Here is a 15,104-nt window from a genome sequence, read left to right as displayed (position 1 = left end):
TTACACTCTGATTCTTATTAAGTTTTAATTAATTTTCTTTGTTCTTTGTAGTCTCTTACTACCTAACAATTTTTTTTATTATTATTATAATTGCGTATAACATATCAAAAAAATATCTCTTTTACAAGATATTTCATTGATCAATTTGGTTTTTTGATATATCAACACAAATCTCTAAGTGAACAAATTGGGTGGATTATGATTTTATGGGCTAATTAGGACATCTATCTCTCGAGAAATAGTTGTGTGAAATGACTCTTATAGTGTGTGATTTTGGTTTTTTGCCCCCCATAGGAAAAGTTTTTAAAGATCGATCTTTTTTTTTTTTATGTATAAGACAAATACATTTTCGTCCCTCTGCACTTCAAATGTTTTTAAACTTTTCATGCTTATTTCCCTCTCAACTTCTATTTTTATATCTTTTATTTTTTCTCCTTTTTCTTAATTTTTATTTTTTCTTATTTTAATTTATTTGTCTCCACCTTTATTTTTCATTTTTTTCCTCTTTTTCTTTTTTTTCCCTCAAATATTATTTATATTCATTTATCTTTTTTTTTCTTTTATTATTCTTTGTCTCAACCTTTATTTTCTTTCTCTTTTTTTGATTTCATCATTTCTCATCTCTTCTCAAACTTTATTTTTTGTTTTTTCCTTTTCAATTTTATTTTTCTTAATTTTTAATTCTTTGTTTTCCTTTTTTATTATTCTTTTTTTTTCTTTTTTCTCAATCTTTATTTTTTCTTCTTTTGCTTTTTTTTTTTGAAAAAAACTTCTATTATATTTTGCTAATACATAAAAATTTGAATAATCCGTAACGGAATCTTCTTTCTTTGACGTCGAAGTAAATTTAAGGGCGTGATTTGTTGTTTGAAAGTCTTTAGGATAAGTCTTGCCTCTAAGATAAAAGATATAGAACATCTCATAAATCAAGACACAATTTAGTAGTGTCAAGTCTTGCTCGCGGGACATAACTTATTGTTTGAAAATCTTTGAGTTAAGTCTTGTCTCTAAGGCAAGATAAGACAAGAGCTATAGATAACTCATAAATAAAAACACAATGTGGTAGTGTCAACACTTTTCTATGGGCCGTGACTTATCTTTTTGCGAGAATCTTGGGCATCTTGTTTAGGGGAAAGAGTAATAGAGCATCTCATATACCAAGACACAATATGGTAGTTTCAACTCTTGCCCATGGGGAATAAATTATTGTTTGAAAGTGTTTGGGCTAAATCTGGACTCTAAGTCAAGAATTATAAAGCATCTCATAAATTAAGACACAATGTGGTAGCGACAACTCTTGTCCATGGGGTGTAACTTATTTTTTGAAAGTTGTTAGATTAAGTCTTACCTCTAAGGCAAGAGTTATAGATAGGGGTGTGCATCGGTTGGTTCAGTTCGATTTTATATATTATCGGTTCAGTCTATCGATTTTTTATTTTTAAATATGCTAAATCAATAACCAAACCAATAAGATATTTTTTATTGGTTTTCAGTTTATTGGTTTTTAGTCCCTAACGGTTCGATTTTCGGTTTAACCGATAATAAAATACTCATAAAATAGAAATAGTAGTAACTAACATGAAAAAAAATCGAATCTTAGTTGCAGCCAAAAATCCTACATAATGTGTTTTAATTTACAAGAATCTTCAAGTTTGAACTAAATGTTGTTAGGAGAAATTAAGAGTTTGTATAATTGAAATAATAGGTTTGTTAATTGGTAGAAATTAAAGAGAAATATATAATGTCACACACACACACACACACACACATATATATATATATAAGAAAAAATCAAACCGAACCAATAACCCAATTATTTTTTTTGTATAAAACCATTACCAAACCGCTAACCCAATAACAATAAACCAATAACATTTTTATCGGTTCGGTTTATCGGTCGGTTCAGTTTTTGCACACCTCTAGTTATAGAACATCTCATAAATCAAGGCACAATGAGGTAGTGTCCTCCCTTACCCATGGGACGTAACTTGTTATTTGAAATCCCATGGTCTATGTCTTACCTCTAATTCAAAAGTTATAGAGTATCTTATAAATCAATACATAATGTGGTAGTATCGATTCTTGTCCTTGGGGCATAACTTGTTGTTTGATGGTCCTTGGGCTAAGTTTTCTCTCTAAGGCAAGAGTTATAGAACATTTCATAAGTCAAAAACACAATATGGTGGTGGTGAATCTTGCCCAATGCGCGTAACTTGTTGTTTGAAGATCCTTGGGATAAGTTGTGCCTCTAAGGCAAGAGTTGTAGAACATCTCATAAATCAAGATTCAATGTGGTAGTGTCAACTCTTGACCAAGGGGCATAACTTGTTGTTTGAAAGTCCTTGGGTTAAGTTTTGTCTCTTAGATAAATTATTAAAATCAAATAACCGTTCTTTTATGGTTATAAATTGTGTTTATCATTTATTTCCTTATTATTTATTTACGAACCATTTTTCATATTAAATAATCGAAAAGTCGTGTCTTTTCACTTCACCCTCTCAATAATAATAATTCTTTTTTATTAATAACCGCCTGTTGCAATATATGATCGATATGTCACATCAGATTAACCTCTGTTGCCACAAATGCTCAATCCCTACCACCAACCATCAACATGTTGAGAATATGAAATAAATAGAATGATAATTAAATACTAAATAAGAATTAAAAATTCAAAGTCGACCACCCTAACATAGATTTTTGAATTTCTTGGGTAGATCCGATATACAAAAGGAGAAAAATAATACATACGCTAAAAGAAAAAACATAACCTAATTATTATTACTACTATTATTATTTTCATTACTATTATTATTATTCTTATAACTATTATTATTGTCAATCAGATAATTTTCATCCAACAGCAGCAGGGCCCTCCTCAGCCTTGCTCCAAAGTCGGCCAAATCCCTCTGGAGTTCATCAAACTGCCTTTGAAATTCCTGAACGGACTCGATATGAATCTTATTGTACGAATATTGATCAACCATATTTGTATTGTAAGTGTAGTAGAATGAACGAGTGAGAGTGAGTAAGGAGGGTCCTATTTATAAATGATTGAATTGGAAGGGGTTAGTCAAACAAAAAGCCATGACTGTTTATATCCCTTAATTAAATAAAACTGGCGACTTTTCGAATATGTTAATTAAAAAAAATGGATCTAAATATAACATTTTATATTTTATTGTATTTCAGAAAGAAAAAAAAATTGCTTTAAAATAAATCTAACAGATGGGTAATCTTTTGAAAAATATATTCCATCTGTCAGATAACTTACAACATATTGATAATCTATTGCAATAGATGGAGATATTTGTTTGCTTTTCCAACAGATATGTCATATGTTGCAAAAGATTGATCATCTATCGTAACAGATGACTGCAATTATTTCACAATTTAAACAGATATGGTATCTATTGCAATTTACTGGTCATCTGTTTATTTAATTTAAACCATAGATGGGCAAGAAAGAATAAGGTGTGTGCAGATGGATGGATCCACTGTCATGTGTGAGAGTAAGTATTATTGATAAGGTCATCAGGACAATACACACACAATACAATATTTTTGTGAATGTAATTTTTAACCGATTAGGCACTGATCATTCAAACAAGATCCTACATTGTACAGTTAAGTTTGATGAATTCGAATTGAAAAGGCTGAGGGCACCATGAAGATGGTGTAAATACCCTGTTACGAATTACTGACAGTTGTTGCTCATGTTTATGCATGTCAAGTTTTGAGAAGGGATCAATATCTGGTATCATTGCAGAGATCCAATAGTGATTGGACTTAACTTTAAGTGTGCATTGGACTCTAACAAGGACTTCAAAGCCTCTCACTACATCAAATAGGAACGTAAAACCAATAGAAATTCCCCTGCCCCAAATTTATATGGAAGTGTTGATCGAGAAGATGATTATACGCCAGAAGGAGACGAAGGAGAATGCCTCGAGGGAAAGGGGAGTTGATGAAAGACTATATCATCTGAGAGCTAATTGAAGAAGAGACATAGGGTAGAAAGTAATTTCTAGCGAATCTGGCCGATGAAATTAGCTTAAAACATGAGAAATCTTAATCAAGTGCAAATATGAAAGTGTATTAGGTAATGTAAATTCGTCTGTTCTCTCCCTAAAAGAAAAATAATGCATATGGACACTTTTTTAGAGAGCTGCGACTAGGAAACGTGGTCGGGATTATCACCTATATAGAAAATAGCATAAGACCAAGAAATTAACCTTACGGGCATTGAGGGTTGAAGTGATGTACAGTAAGTCTAGAAAACTTGCACCAACAACAACTGTAGTTAAAGTAAGGAATCTAAGTGAAGGTGGTAATTTCTGAATTTTAAATTGCATCCCATGCCTTCTTGTTTGTAGTTCCGATTAGGTCCACTATTGTTGACCTGATCGAAACCATAAATGAGATTGAAAGACAGATTGAGCATCGTTAATTCCTTAGCAATATAGATTAGTTGATTGTGTTTTCTTGCCTTAGCATGCTTTCAACATTCCTTGGAGAAGATCAGAGGATTTTTGTAGTATGTGAATCCCGATAATTTTCACATACTACGACAAGCCTCTGATCTTCTCCAAGAAATGTTAAAAGCATGCTAAGGCAAGAAAACACAATTAATTAATTCCAATTTCTAAGGAAGTAATGACACAAGATCTGTCTTTCAATCTCGTTTGTGGTTTTAATCAGGTCAACATCAGTGGACCTAATTAGAACCACAAACAAGAAGGCATGGAATGTAATTTAAAATTCAGAAATTGTTGCCTTCGCTTAGATTTCTTACTTTAACTACAGTTGCTGTTGGAGGAAGTTTTCTAGACTTACTGTACATCAACCCTCGATGCCCATAAGGCTAATTTCTTAGTCATATACTATTTCTATCTAGGTGATAATTCTGACCATGCTACCTGGTCGCATCTCCCTAGCAAAGTGACCATTTGCACTATTTTTCTCTTAGAGAAACTATGGATGAATTTTTCATTATCAGATACAATTTCATTTTTGCACTTAATACAGATTTCTCATGTTTTAAGATAATCTCATCGGCCAGATTCGTTAGAAGTTACTTTCAACCTATGTATCCTCTTCAATTAGCTCTCAGATGATATAGTCTTTCATCAACCACCCATTTTCCCTCGAAGGCATTCTCCCACCGCACCTTCTGGCATAAAATCATCACCCCGAGCAACCCAATCATATAAATTTGGGCTAGGACAATAACTATATTAGTTTTTCATTCTTGTTAGATGCAGTACTAGGCTTTGAAGGCTTTCTTAGAGTCCAATGCACCCTACAAGTTAGTCTAATCGCTATTGAATCTCTTTACTATAACACCAAAACCAGATTCCTTCACAATGCTTGACACATAAATATGAGCAACAACTGACATTAAATCTTAACAGGTTATCAAAACCATATTCATGGTACCTCAGCCTTAATCAGTTTGAACCTACCAAACTTAACTGTAAAATTACAGATATCTTGTTTGAATGATCAATGATTAATCGATAAAAAAAGCATTCACAAAATTAGTGTACTTTATGTGTGTTTCCACGATAACATTATCAGTAATACATACCTCCCACATATGAAGTGGTTATATCTGTATGCAGTTTATTCCTCCGAACCCATCTTTACTGCAGCCTCTTACGTTAGTCAGACAAAAGTTGATCAACTTTCAGTTTCTGATATCTACAAAGAAGAGGAAAAATATTGATTTCACAGAAAGAACATTATCCATCTGTTGCAACAGATGTGGAATCTGTTGCAACATATATAGAGTCTGTTGCAATAGATGTGGAGCTATTAGAATACATCAAACCATCCTTTCTGGTGGTTTGATTTGTTCCAACAGTTTCTCTGTCTGTTGCAACATCAACAACAACATAAACTATAAAGAAACAACAAATAAAAAATATCAACAATAAAAAAACAACAACATTTGTTCTAACACCATCAATAAAATCATCAATAACAAAGAAGCAATATCTTTTGTTCAAACACCATCAACAATACCACACCACAAGTTCCAACAACGCCAACCCCACCAACAACATCAATAACAATATCAACAATAAAGAAACAAACAAAATACATACAAAAAAATAAAACTGCCAACAAGGCTTTTAAACTTCTCCCAACAGATGACTTTTTTTGCATATTGTAATAAAAATTCTCTGTTCATTAATTCAACACTTAAAAGTTATTTCAAATTTTTAAATAAATATAATATGGGTAAATGGTAATGAAATTAAAAAATAGATGTAAATAACTTGCAAAGAAGAAGACGAGAATTAAAGAGCAATAGTAAACCATACCTTAATGTCAAAAGAGGATCAAAACAACAATTTCAGTCTAGGAAAGATATGGATAGATTTAGATCCGAAAGGAACTTTATGAGAAAGAGAAGAGAAAAGAGAGGAAAAAGGTTGTGATAATCCTAAAGAGGAGAGAAAAAATGATGAGAGATAAATAAAATAAATTAAGGGCTGAAGCTAAAGGAGAGGAGAGATGAGATAATTCTAGGTGTATTATGTACGTAGATGTGGGCTTCAATATTCATTAATTAATATTCATTAATAATTTGAGGGGCACGAGGAAGACTAGTGATATTGAAAAGACAAGATAAGACTACTCAATGAACTCATTTTTGAGTTATCCAAGAATTTTTTTTTCCACATTTTGTAGTACTACTTTATCTACTCGTACAGAAGCTTGCTTTAAAATTAAAAGAAAAAAAGATTTTCAAATAGATATGTCATCTATTGCAATAGATAGTAATATCTGTTTAAAAATCCCAACAACACAGTCATCTGTTACAACAGATACAAATATCTATTTAAAAATTCCAACAACTCAGTCATTGTGACAACTGATACAAATGTCCATTTGATAATTAAATCAAATATATCATCTGTTACAACAAATATCAATAGCTGTTTAAATATCCCAACAACTCAGTCATCTATGATAATAGATGCAAATATTCATTTGATAATTAAATCAGATATGTCATCTATTACAATAAATATCAATATCAGTTTGAAAATTTCTAACAGCTCAGCCATTTGTCACAACAGATATAAATATCTATTTGATAATTAAATCATATATGTTATCTATTGCAACAAATTTGAATATCTATTAGAAATTTCCAATAACACAGTTGTTTGTTCCAATAGATTTCATTGCAATTAATTTAGGTGGAACTAGGGATGAATGAATGAGTTTATATGGTCAACTTTAACTTCAACTGAGTCTTTGTGATTGCATGGAGTTGGTATTACGTTCATCCCGACTCGAGTGGTTGATCGATCACTCTGAGTTGAAAAGATTCTCATTAACTTAATATTAAGATAGTAGCTAAATTTATTTAGGTAGAACAAGGGATGAATGCGCTCATAGGGTCAACTACAACTTCAATTGAGGCATTGTAATTGCATGGTATTGGTATTGCGTTCATCCCAACTCGAGTCGTCGTCGATTATTCTGAGTTGAAATGAGTTCTCATTAACTTAATGTTAAGATTAATCATACTTAAGTTGATTTAGGTGGTACTAGGAATAAATGAGCTCATAGGGTTGACTACAACTTCAATTGAGTCGTTGTAATTGGATGGTGTTGGTATTGCATTCATCATGACCCGAGTCATCGAACGATCACTCTGAGTTGAAATGAGTTCTCATTAAATTAATATTTTAAAAACTATATCTTTTGAAATTTTCAAAATTAATTAAGATCAATTTGAATCAATTTAACTATTTCAAAACTTGTCATTCTTTTCCAAAATTACAAATCAACCCATACAAATCATCCATTTGTGGGTAAAAACTTTTCCTCATTTTAAATCTCAAGTTCTCACTCCCCTCTCTTTCTCTCAATAATAAAGACAACAACTACTCGATATATTGCTCAACCCTTCAAAACAGATCGATTTTCTTCCCATTTTGACCACATAGTTGTTATTTTTGACTTTATTATCGCTTGTATTCATCATTCTCTCTGTATTTGCAGGTAACAGAGTTTGAGAGAAGTTCTATATTTGTTCTTTATTCTAAAAATTAGGACTTTTTAGTTTGTTGCTCAACCATGGTCAAAATGGGTCCATGTGCCCCAGATGCACTCCTGGCTGTAGTGATATCCACGGGCTGAGTAATAACCTCAGGCTTATAGTCCAACTCTTCTTAATTGACCCTGTACCTTCGCAAAAATCCGGTAACTAATCCTCCAAAACCAAAACTGTGCCCCGCCTGAGTACGTGTCTTCTTCATCACTGAAAATATCACATGCCTCACATTAATATCAACATCAGCACACATCAAGGCGTAGATCAAACATACCCTATCCCGAGTAATCTCTATCATATGCTTGCCTTGCACCAAGAAAGAATAGACAATGCGACCCCACATCCTAGCTTTCTTATTCAAGGGAAGGATGAGTGCAAGCTAGTGACCCGATGTCGAGTCCAACGAGCTATAGAGCGCTGACCATACAACAGATGTTTGATATGCGCATACGGGGGAGAAACAATGTACTGCTTCAAGACATTTAGGTTTGCCTCTGGTATACAAAACAATACATTAATATCAGTAGCAGTGAAACGAATTACTTTCCCGCGAACCTTCAACAAATCATCAGGGTGATTGAGGTCGCAATTTGTGTAAAATTCTCTAACTAAGTGCAGATTGCACTCAGTAGGCTGATGAAATATGAAATTCATGTTGATTGTGTCAATTCTTTTTACCATTAATGGATATTATATCATGAGACCAGTACGATCAATATACACCTACGGGATATACTTTGCATCCATATGCTTGGAATAGCATTGCTTCCCATCCTTGCGTACAGCTTTGAACCCAAATTTGCAAACCTTCCCCCGTTGAAGTGGTGGAACCCTAGATAACCTTTTCAGTTGACTTTCAGATGGTCTGCTCTTTTTTATCGTAGGTGCAAAAGTTCTTGACTTTGCCTTGCCTTTGACTGGTTGTGGTTCCATAATTTCTATAACACAGAAGATGCAACAAATATTTGAGTATGTAAAACTTGGGACCAGCTAAAACAGAGTGTGCATTACAGGTAAATTTCCACGTCACACTTAATTGTTAGCTAGAAGACATGCATCAAATCATGAAAGGGGTTAGGGTAATTATGAATTTTAAACCTGATTTTTACGCCCACCGCGACGCGGTGTGATCGTGCCAAGGTACTGAAATTTGACAATTGTCAAATCATTATCCAATGGATGCAGTGATATTGCGCTAAGGTACTGGAATTTGATAATTGTCAAATCACCCTTCTCTGCGTCATGATGGAAATCACGGATCCTGACTGGAATTTGACAATTGTCAATTTACCCAGTTCCGCGTCGTGCCGTTCTTCCAAATCAGACTTTCTTATATATTTTCCAATTATTTTCTTTCCTGAGAAGACTCCCACCTACACACATTACTTTTTTTGCAAACCTGACTGTTCTCCTTACATGTGGTAATATCCTTTTCTTCACTTTGCAAATCCCTGCAATCTCAATAAAAAATAGCAACTATTGTAAGTAAAAGTGGGTTGCCTCCCACTCAACGCCTTAGTTTTGGTCGTGGCACGACTCATCTTTTTGTATTTTTCTTTTCATTTTGATTTTACAAGATAAAAATTCAACTACTTATTACAATACAACTGTGGGTTGCCTCCAACATAGCGCCTTATTTTACATCATGGCACGACTCCGCTCAGCATCACTCATCAGCAAAAGTAATAGATTCTTTATGCTTATTCGGATGATCTACCTAATAGTGCTTAACACGCCGCCCATTTACAAGGAACTTCTCCGTCTTATCTTTGTTCCACAACTCTACATCTCCATGAGGTGTCATACATACCACTTCAAAAGGTCCAGACCATTTCGATCATAATTTACCCGAAAACAACATAAGCCGTGAATTGAACAATAACACAAGTTGTCCGAGTTTAAATACATACCATCTTTTGATCTTCTCCTTGTATAGCTTGGCATTTTTGTAGGCATAGAGTCTAAACTCATCAAGCTCATTCAGTTGCAATAACCTTCTTTCCCCCGCGGCAGTCATCTGAAAGTTTAGCTTCTTCACCACCAAATATGCTTGCAATTCCAACTCCACAGGAAGATGACATGCCTTACCATATACCAAGCGATATGGAGACGTTCCAATGGGCGTCTTGTACACTATTTGATAGGCCCAAAGTGCATCATCTAGTTTCTCAGCCTAATCTTTTCTCTGCCCATTCACTGCGTTCTGAAGTATTTGCTTAATCTCCTGATTTAATACTTCAACCTGTCCACTAGTTTGGGGATAGTATGCAGTGGCAACCTTGTGCCTCACACCATGTTTAGCAAGAAGATTCTTGAGCCAAGTGTTAATGAAATGCATACCTCTGTCACTAATTAGTGCTCTTGGTGTACCAAATCTGGAAAATATATTTTTCTTCACAAATCTCAGCACCACTCTTGCATCATGGGTCGGACTCGCCATAGCTTTCACCCATTTAGAGACATAGTCAACCGCTACTAGAATATATAGATTACCTTTTGATGGTGGGAATGGACCCATGAAATCGATCCCCCAAACATCAAAGACTTCGACTTCTAAAATATAATTGCGAGGCATCTCATGATGCCTAGATATGGTACCCAACCTTTGATATTGATCAAAATTCTTTACGAAAGCCACTATATCACTAAATAAAGTAGGCCAGAAAAACCTGATTGCAGCACTTTCCTCGCAGTCCTCTGACCCCCATGATGTCCACCATATGGAGATGAGTGGCAATCTTGTAATACCTTTGAAAATTCAGCCTCTGTGATACACCTATGAATAATTCCATCTGGACCCTGCTTGAAAAGGTACGGTTCATCCCAAATATAGGCACGAGAATCATGGAGTAATTTCTTCCTTTGTTGTATGGTGGCCTCAGGAAGGTACACCTCACAAGCTATCAAGTTCACAATGTTTGCATACCATGAATACTAAACTGTATCTAAAGATAACAACTTCTCATCAGGAAACACTTCCTTAACACTCAGGAAGTCATTCACAATATGGTCTCAATTTTCCAGCCGTGACAAGTGATCAGCAACTTGATTTTTAGCCCCCTTTCTATCTCGCACCTCAAGATCAAATTTTTGTAGGAGAAGAATCCACCTAATTAATCATGGATTCGCATCTTTTTTGTTCACAAGATACTGAATGGCAGCGCATTCAGTATGAATAGTGACCTTTGTACCAATTAAGTAAGATCTAAACTTGTCGAATACATATACCACTGCCAACATCTCTTTTTGTGTAACCGTATAATTAACTTGAGTATCATTCAACACTTTGCTAGCATAGTAAATAGAGTAAAATACCTTATATTTTCTCTGACCTAAAACTGCTCCCACCACAATGTCACTAGCCTCACACATTAGCTCAAAAGGTAACTCCCAAGCTGGTGCAATCAGAATAGGTGCTTCCGTCAGCTTCTCAAAAGCTTCATGGAAATCAGTCTCAAACTCAAACTTGTCTTCTTTCTCTAAAAACTTGCACATGGGACTTGTAATCTTTGGGAAATCTTGAATGAATCGTCTATAAACTGCATGTCCCAGAAAGCTCCACACTTCTTTGACTATGACTGGATGAGGCAACTTTACAATCAATTCAACTTTTGCTTTGTCCACTTTGAGTCCTTTGTATGACACTTTAAGGCCTAGTACAATTCCTTCCTTAACCATAAAGTGGCACTTTTCCCAATTCAACACCAAGTTTGCTTCTTCACATCGAGCTAGGACTCTGTTGAGATTTTGCAAACACTTTTCTTATGAATTACCATACACTGAGTAATCATTCATGAATACCTCCACAAATTCTTCCACCATATCTAAAAATATCGCCATCATACATCTTCTAAATATAGAAGGTGCATTGCATAAGACAAAGGACATGCATCTGAATGCATATGTACCATATGGACAAATGAAAGTGGTATTCTGTTGGTCTTCCAGTGCTATGCTTATCTGATTGTAGCTGAAGTACCCATCTAGAAAACAGTAATACTCTTGCCCCGCCAATCTGGTCTATGAAGAGAATTGGGTAATGATCTTTACGAATTGCATCATTCAACTTCCGATAATCAATACAGATCCTCAACCCAGTCACTGTACGTTTGGTAATCAACTCATTATGATCATTAATCACTACAGTCATACCTCCCTTCTTTGGTACACAGTGCACTGGACTCACCTATTTTCTATCAGAGATTGGGTAGACAATACCTCTATCTAACCACTTGATCATTTTTTTCCTGACCACCTCCTTCATCAAAGGATTCAACCTTCGTACTTGCTGCACTCTAGGTCTATAACCCTCTTCCACGTAAATATTGTGCATGCAAAATGATGGATTGATTCCTATAATATCAGACATTTGCCAGCCAATCACGTTCTATCTCCTTTTTAGAATAGCTATAATTTCCTTTACCTGTATATCTGATAATCCTGCAACCAAAATAATAGGCAATGTATCTTGATCACAGAGAAAATCATATTGCTAATGCAGAGGAAAAACTTTAAGCTCCAAGTTAGAAGCTTCTTCAACTAAAACCTGGGTAAGGGACCAATTGGCCTTATTTAAAGGCTCGAATGGCACTTTGTTTGTCTCAATCACTAGTAAATTCATAACCTAGACTAATTCTAGTCCTTCTATGTTGTCGTACAAATTATGACCCATCATAGCTCGCTCTAGTGGATTATCAAAAAATAACAACTGCCAATCCAAAACAAGATCAATAATTGATATAGACGACAACTCCTCATATATAGCTGGCAGTTTCAATGCTTTGTACACATAAATGGAATAACAGGATCAGACTCGAAGTCAAAAATCACAAAATCAACCAGAAAGATTAAAGATCCCACTTTCACCAACACATCTTCGATAATACTATCTGGCCTAGCAAGTGACCTATCCGCCAACTACAACACAATAGTCGTGAGTTTTGGACTCCCAAGACCTATCATTCGGCACCATGACGTAGGCATTAGATTTATGCTAGCACCTAAGTCACACAATCCTCGTGCATAAATAGTTTGTCTAATGGTAATCTGCAAGGTGAAACTTCCTGGATCCTTCAAATTTATGGGCAGTTTATTCTAAATTTTAGACGTGCACTCTTGAGTAAGTGAGACTATAGCATATTCAGTCAACTAGTTCTTATTGGAAACAATATACTTTAAGTATTTTACATATTTTGGCAAACTCTGCAGAATGTCAACAAGAGGAAGGTTTACTTGAACCTGTGTTAGAAGATCTAGAAACTTCTTATAACTGGCTTTCTCTTGACGCTTTCTTGCCCTTTGAGGAAAGGGTAAGGGGATAGTCTTCTTCTCCTCATGAATTTATTTACTTGCCTATCTTTCCTTGACTTCAACTTCTACATTCTCTTTCAAACTATTATCAATGAATGCGGGATAATCCTGCTCCTGAACCGTCTTCTTAGTTTGCAACCCACTTTTTGTTGTAACCATATTCACCAATTTTGGATTAGCCCCAGTGTCGCTAGGTAATGCTCCTTGTGTCCTTGTATTCCGTGATCCTCCAATTTGACCCCACTATAACTCCATATTTTTTGTAAGCAATTGTTGACTCTTCAACTTAGCTGCAAACTATCCCTGTTGAGTCTTTATGTCTGCCGCAAACTGTGCTTGTTGATCCATGAACTTCTTAATCAAATCCTCCACATTGCTATTCTGAGAAGTCGCCTGATTATTCTAAGCCGGCTGGGGATTTGATTGCACTAGTCCCTTATACTGATTTGTATTCTATGCTTGATTACCACCCCATGAGAAATTAAGGTGGTTCCTCCAATTTGGATTATACGTACTGCCAAAATTCTGTTGACCCTGATGATTTGTATTCCCCACATAGTTGACTGAATCTGGATTAACAGAACATACATGTGCTTTATTTTCACCACTTTTGTAAATTTTACACCACAAATATACTTGTTGAACTGCATTTGCTGTTGTTGCTAGTTGTGTTGCTCCCTACTTTAAGTTGTTAAGCAGAGTAGTCACCTGATTCTGCATTTCTACAATCTGTGTCTGTAATGTAGTGAATTGATCAACCTTCAATACACCTGCATCCTTCTTAGGAGCACTCCTTAAGTCTGCATGCCAATCAGGATTTCCTTGTGCGATTCGATTCAGCAATGAATACAATTCTTCAAAAGTTTTCTCCAAAGCTTGGCCTCTTGCAGCTAAATCCAAGAGAATCTTCATAGTAGACTCAAGTCCTTCTATAAATGTGAGCACCAAGACATCATTCGATTGATGGTGATGAGGAGTATTTTTGAGTATGCCTTTGAATATCTCCCAAGCTTGGTAGAGATTTTCTCCATCTTTCTGTCTGAAACTCAAGATTTAAATCCTCAATCGTACAGTCTTTTATGATGGAAAGAATCGAATAAGGAACTTCCAAGCAGAATCTTCCCAAGAAGTGATGGAGTGTGGTGGTTCATTATGTAACCACCTCTATTCTTCCCTATTCAGAGAAAAAGAGAATAGTGTCAACCTGACATAATCAGCATTAACATCTTCAGGAATGTATGTATCACTTATTTCAGGAAGATCTGTATGTGCGGCTGCGGATCCTCATGTGAAAGTCAATTAAAGTGCCCCGTAGAATTCAACAATTGCACCATATTTTATTTTAATTCCTATTGTCCTCCTCGTTCAGGCTTTTGAATGATGTTAGTTACATGGTTCATAAGTGGGATTTCCACCTTATGAACAGGTTGGACTAGAACAGCTGGAATAACAGGAGTTGGAACATTTCCAGCATTTGGATCAGCAATAATTGGATCTCGTATTTTAGCCATTTGTCCTTGTTGAATGTAATATTGAGCTCTTCACCTCTGATAAAAAATTACTTCCGATTCTGCAAAGGGCTCTACAAACTCTTTATCCCTAGCCAGTCCAATGTTTAGCTAAACCTGCAAAAATTCAGCCTCTAAGATCAAGTTGTTAACCCTTAAAATTATTATCAAAAACCAAAAATTAAGCAATTTACTAATTCTATTACATC

The 15,104-nt window shown here is 35.0% G+C and overlaps 1 protein-coding gene and 1 non-coding gene across 2 annotated transcripts; one reads left to right on the top strand and one right to left on the bottom strand.

Moving 5' to 3' along the window:
* Window positions 1–8,800: 8,800 nt before the first annotated feature.
* Window positions 8,801–11,755, bottom strand: LOC124896814. The gene is made up of 6 exons (XM_047408656.1): window positions 11,410–11,755; window positions 10,747–10,977; window positions 10,275–10,630; window positions 9,988–10,160; window positions 9,477–9,528; window positions 8,801–9,067 (listed from the first exon to the last, which is right to left on the bottom strand). Exons 1-6 carry the CDS (start codon window positions 11,753–11,755, stop codon window positions 8,801–8,803), a joined length of 1,425 nt encoding a protein of 474 aa, XP_047264612.1.
* Window positions 11,756–14,348: 2,593 nt separating this feature from the next.
* LOC124897319 lies at window positions 14,349–14,455 on the top strand. Its single transcript, XR_007054041.1, has one exon. It is a non-coding gene; the product is annotated as a small nucleolar RNA R71 (small nucleolar RNA).
* Window positions 14,456–15,104: the final 649 nt, after the last annotated feature.

Source organism: Capsicum annuum, chromosome 3 (genome assembly GCF_002878395.1).
Source record: "Capsicum annuum cultivar UCD-10X-F1 chromosome 3, UCD10Xv1.1, whole genome shotgun sequence".
NCBI lineage: Eukaryota > Viridiplantae > Streptophyta > Magnoliopsida > Solanales > Solanaceae > Capsicum > Capsicum annuum.
The sequence above is the reverse complement of the archived record's forward strand: the minus strand, read 5'-3'. Positions and strand labels throughout refer to the sequence as shown.

Excerpts from the sequence above, each read along its gene's own strand:
- LOC124896814 (XM_047408656.1), bottom strand. The coding sequence starts at position 11,755 with ATGGTTAAGGAAGGAATTGTACTAGGCCTTAAAGTGTCATACAAAGGA. Across the intron at positions 10,631-10,746 it reads GAGGAAAGTGCTGCAATCAG|AAGTCGAAGTCTTTGATGTT; the intron begins GTTTTTCTGGCC and ends ATTATATTTTAG. Across the intron at positions 10,161-10,274 it reads AGCAAATACTTCAGAACGCA|GCATGTCATCTTCCTGTGGA; the intron begins GTGAATGGGCAG and ends GTATATGGTAAG.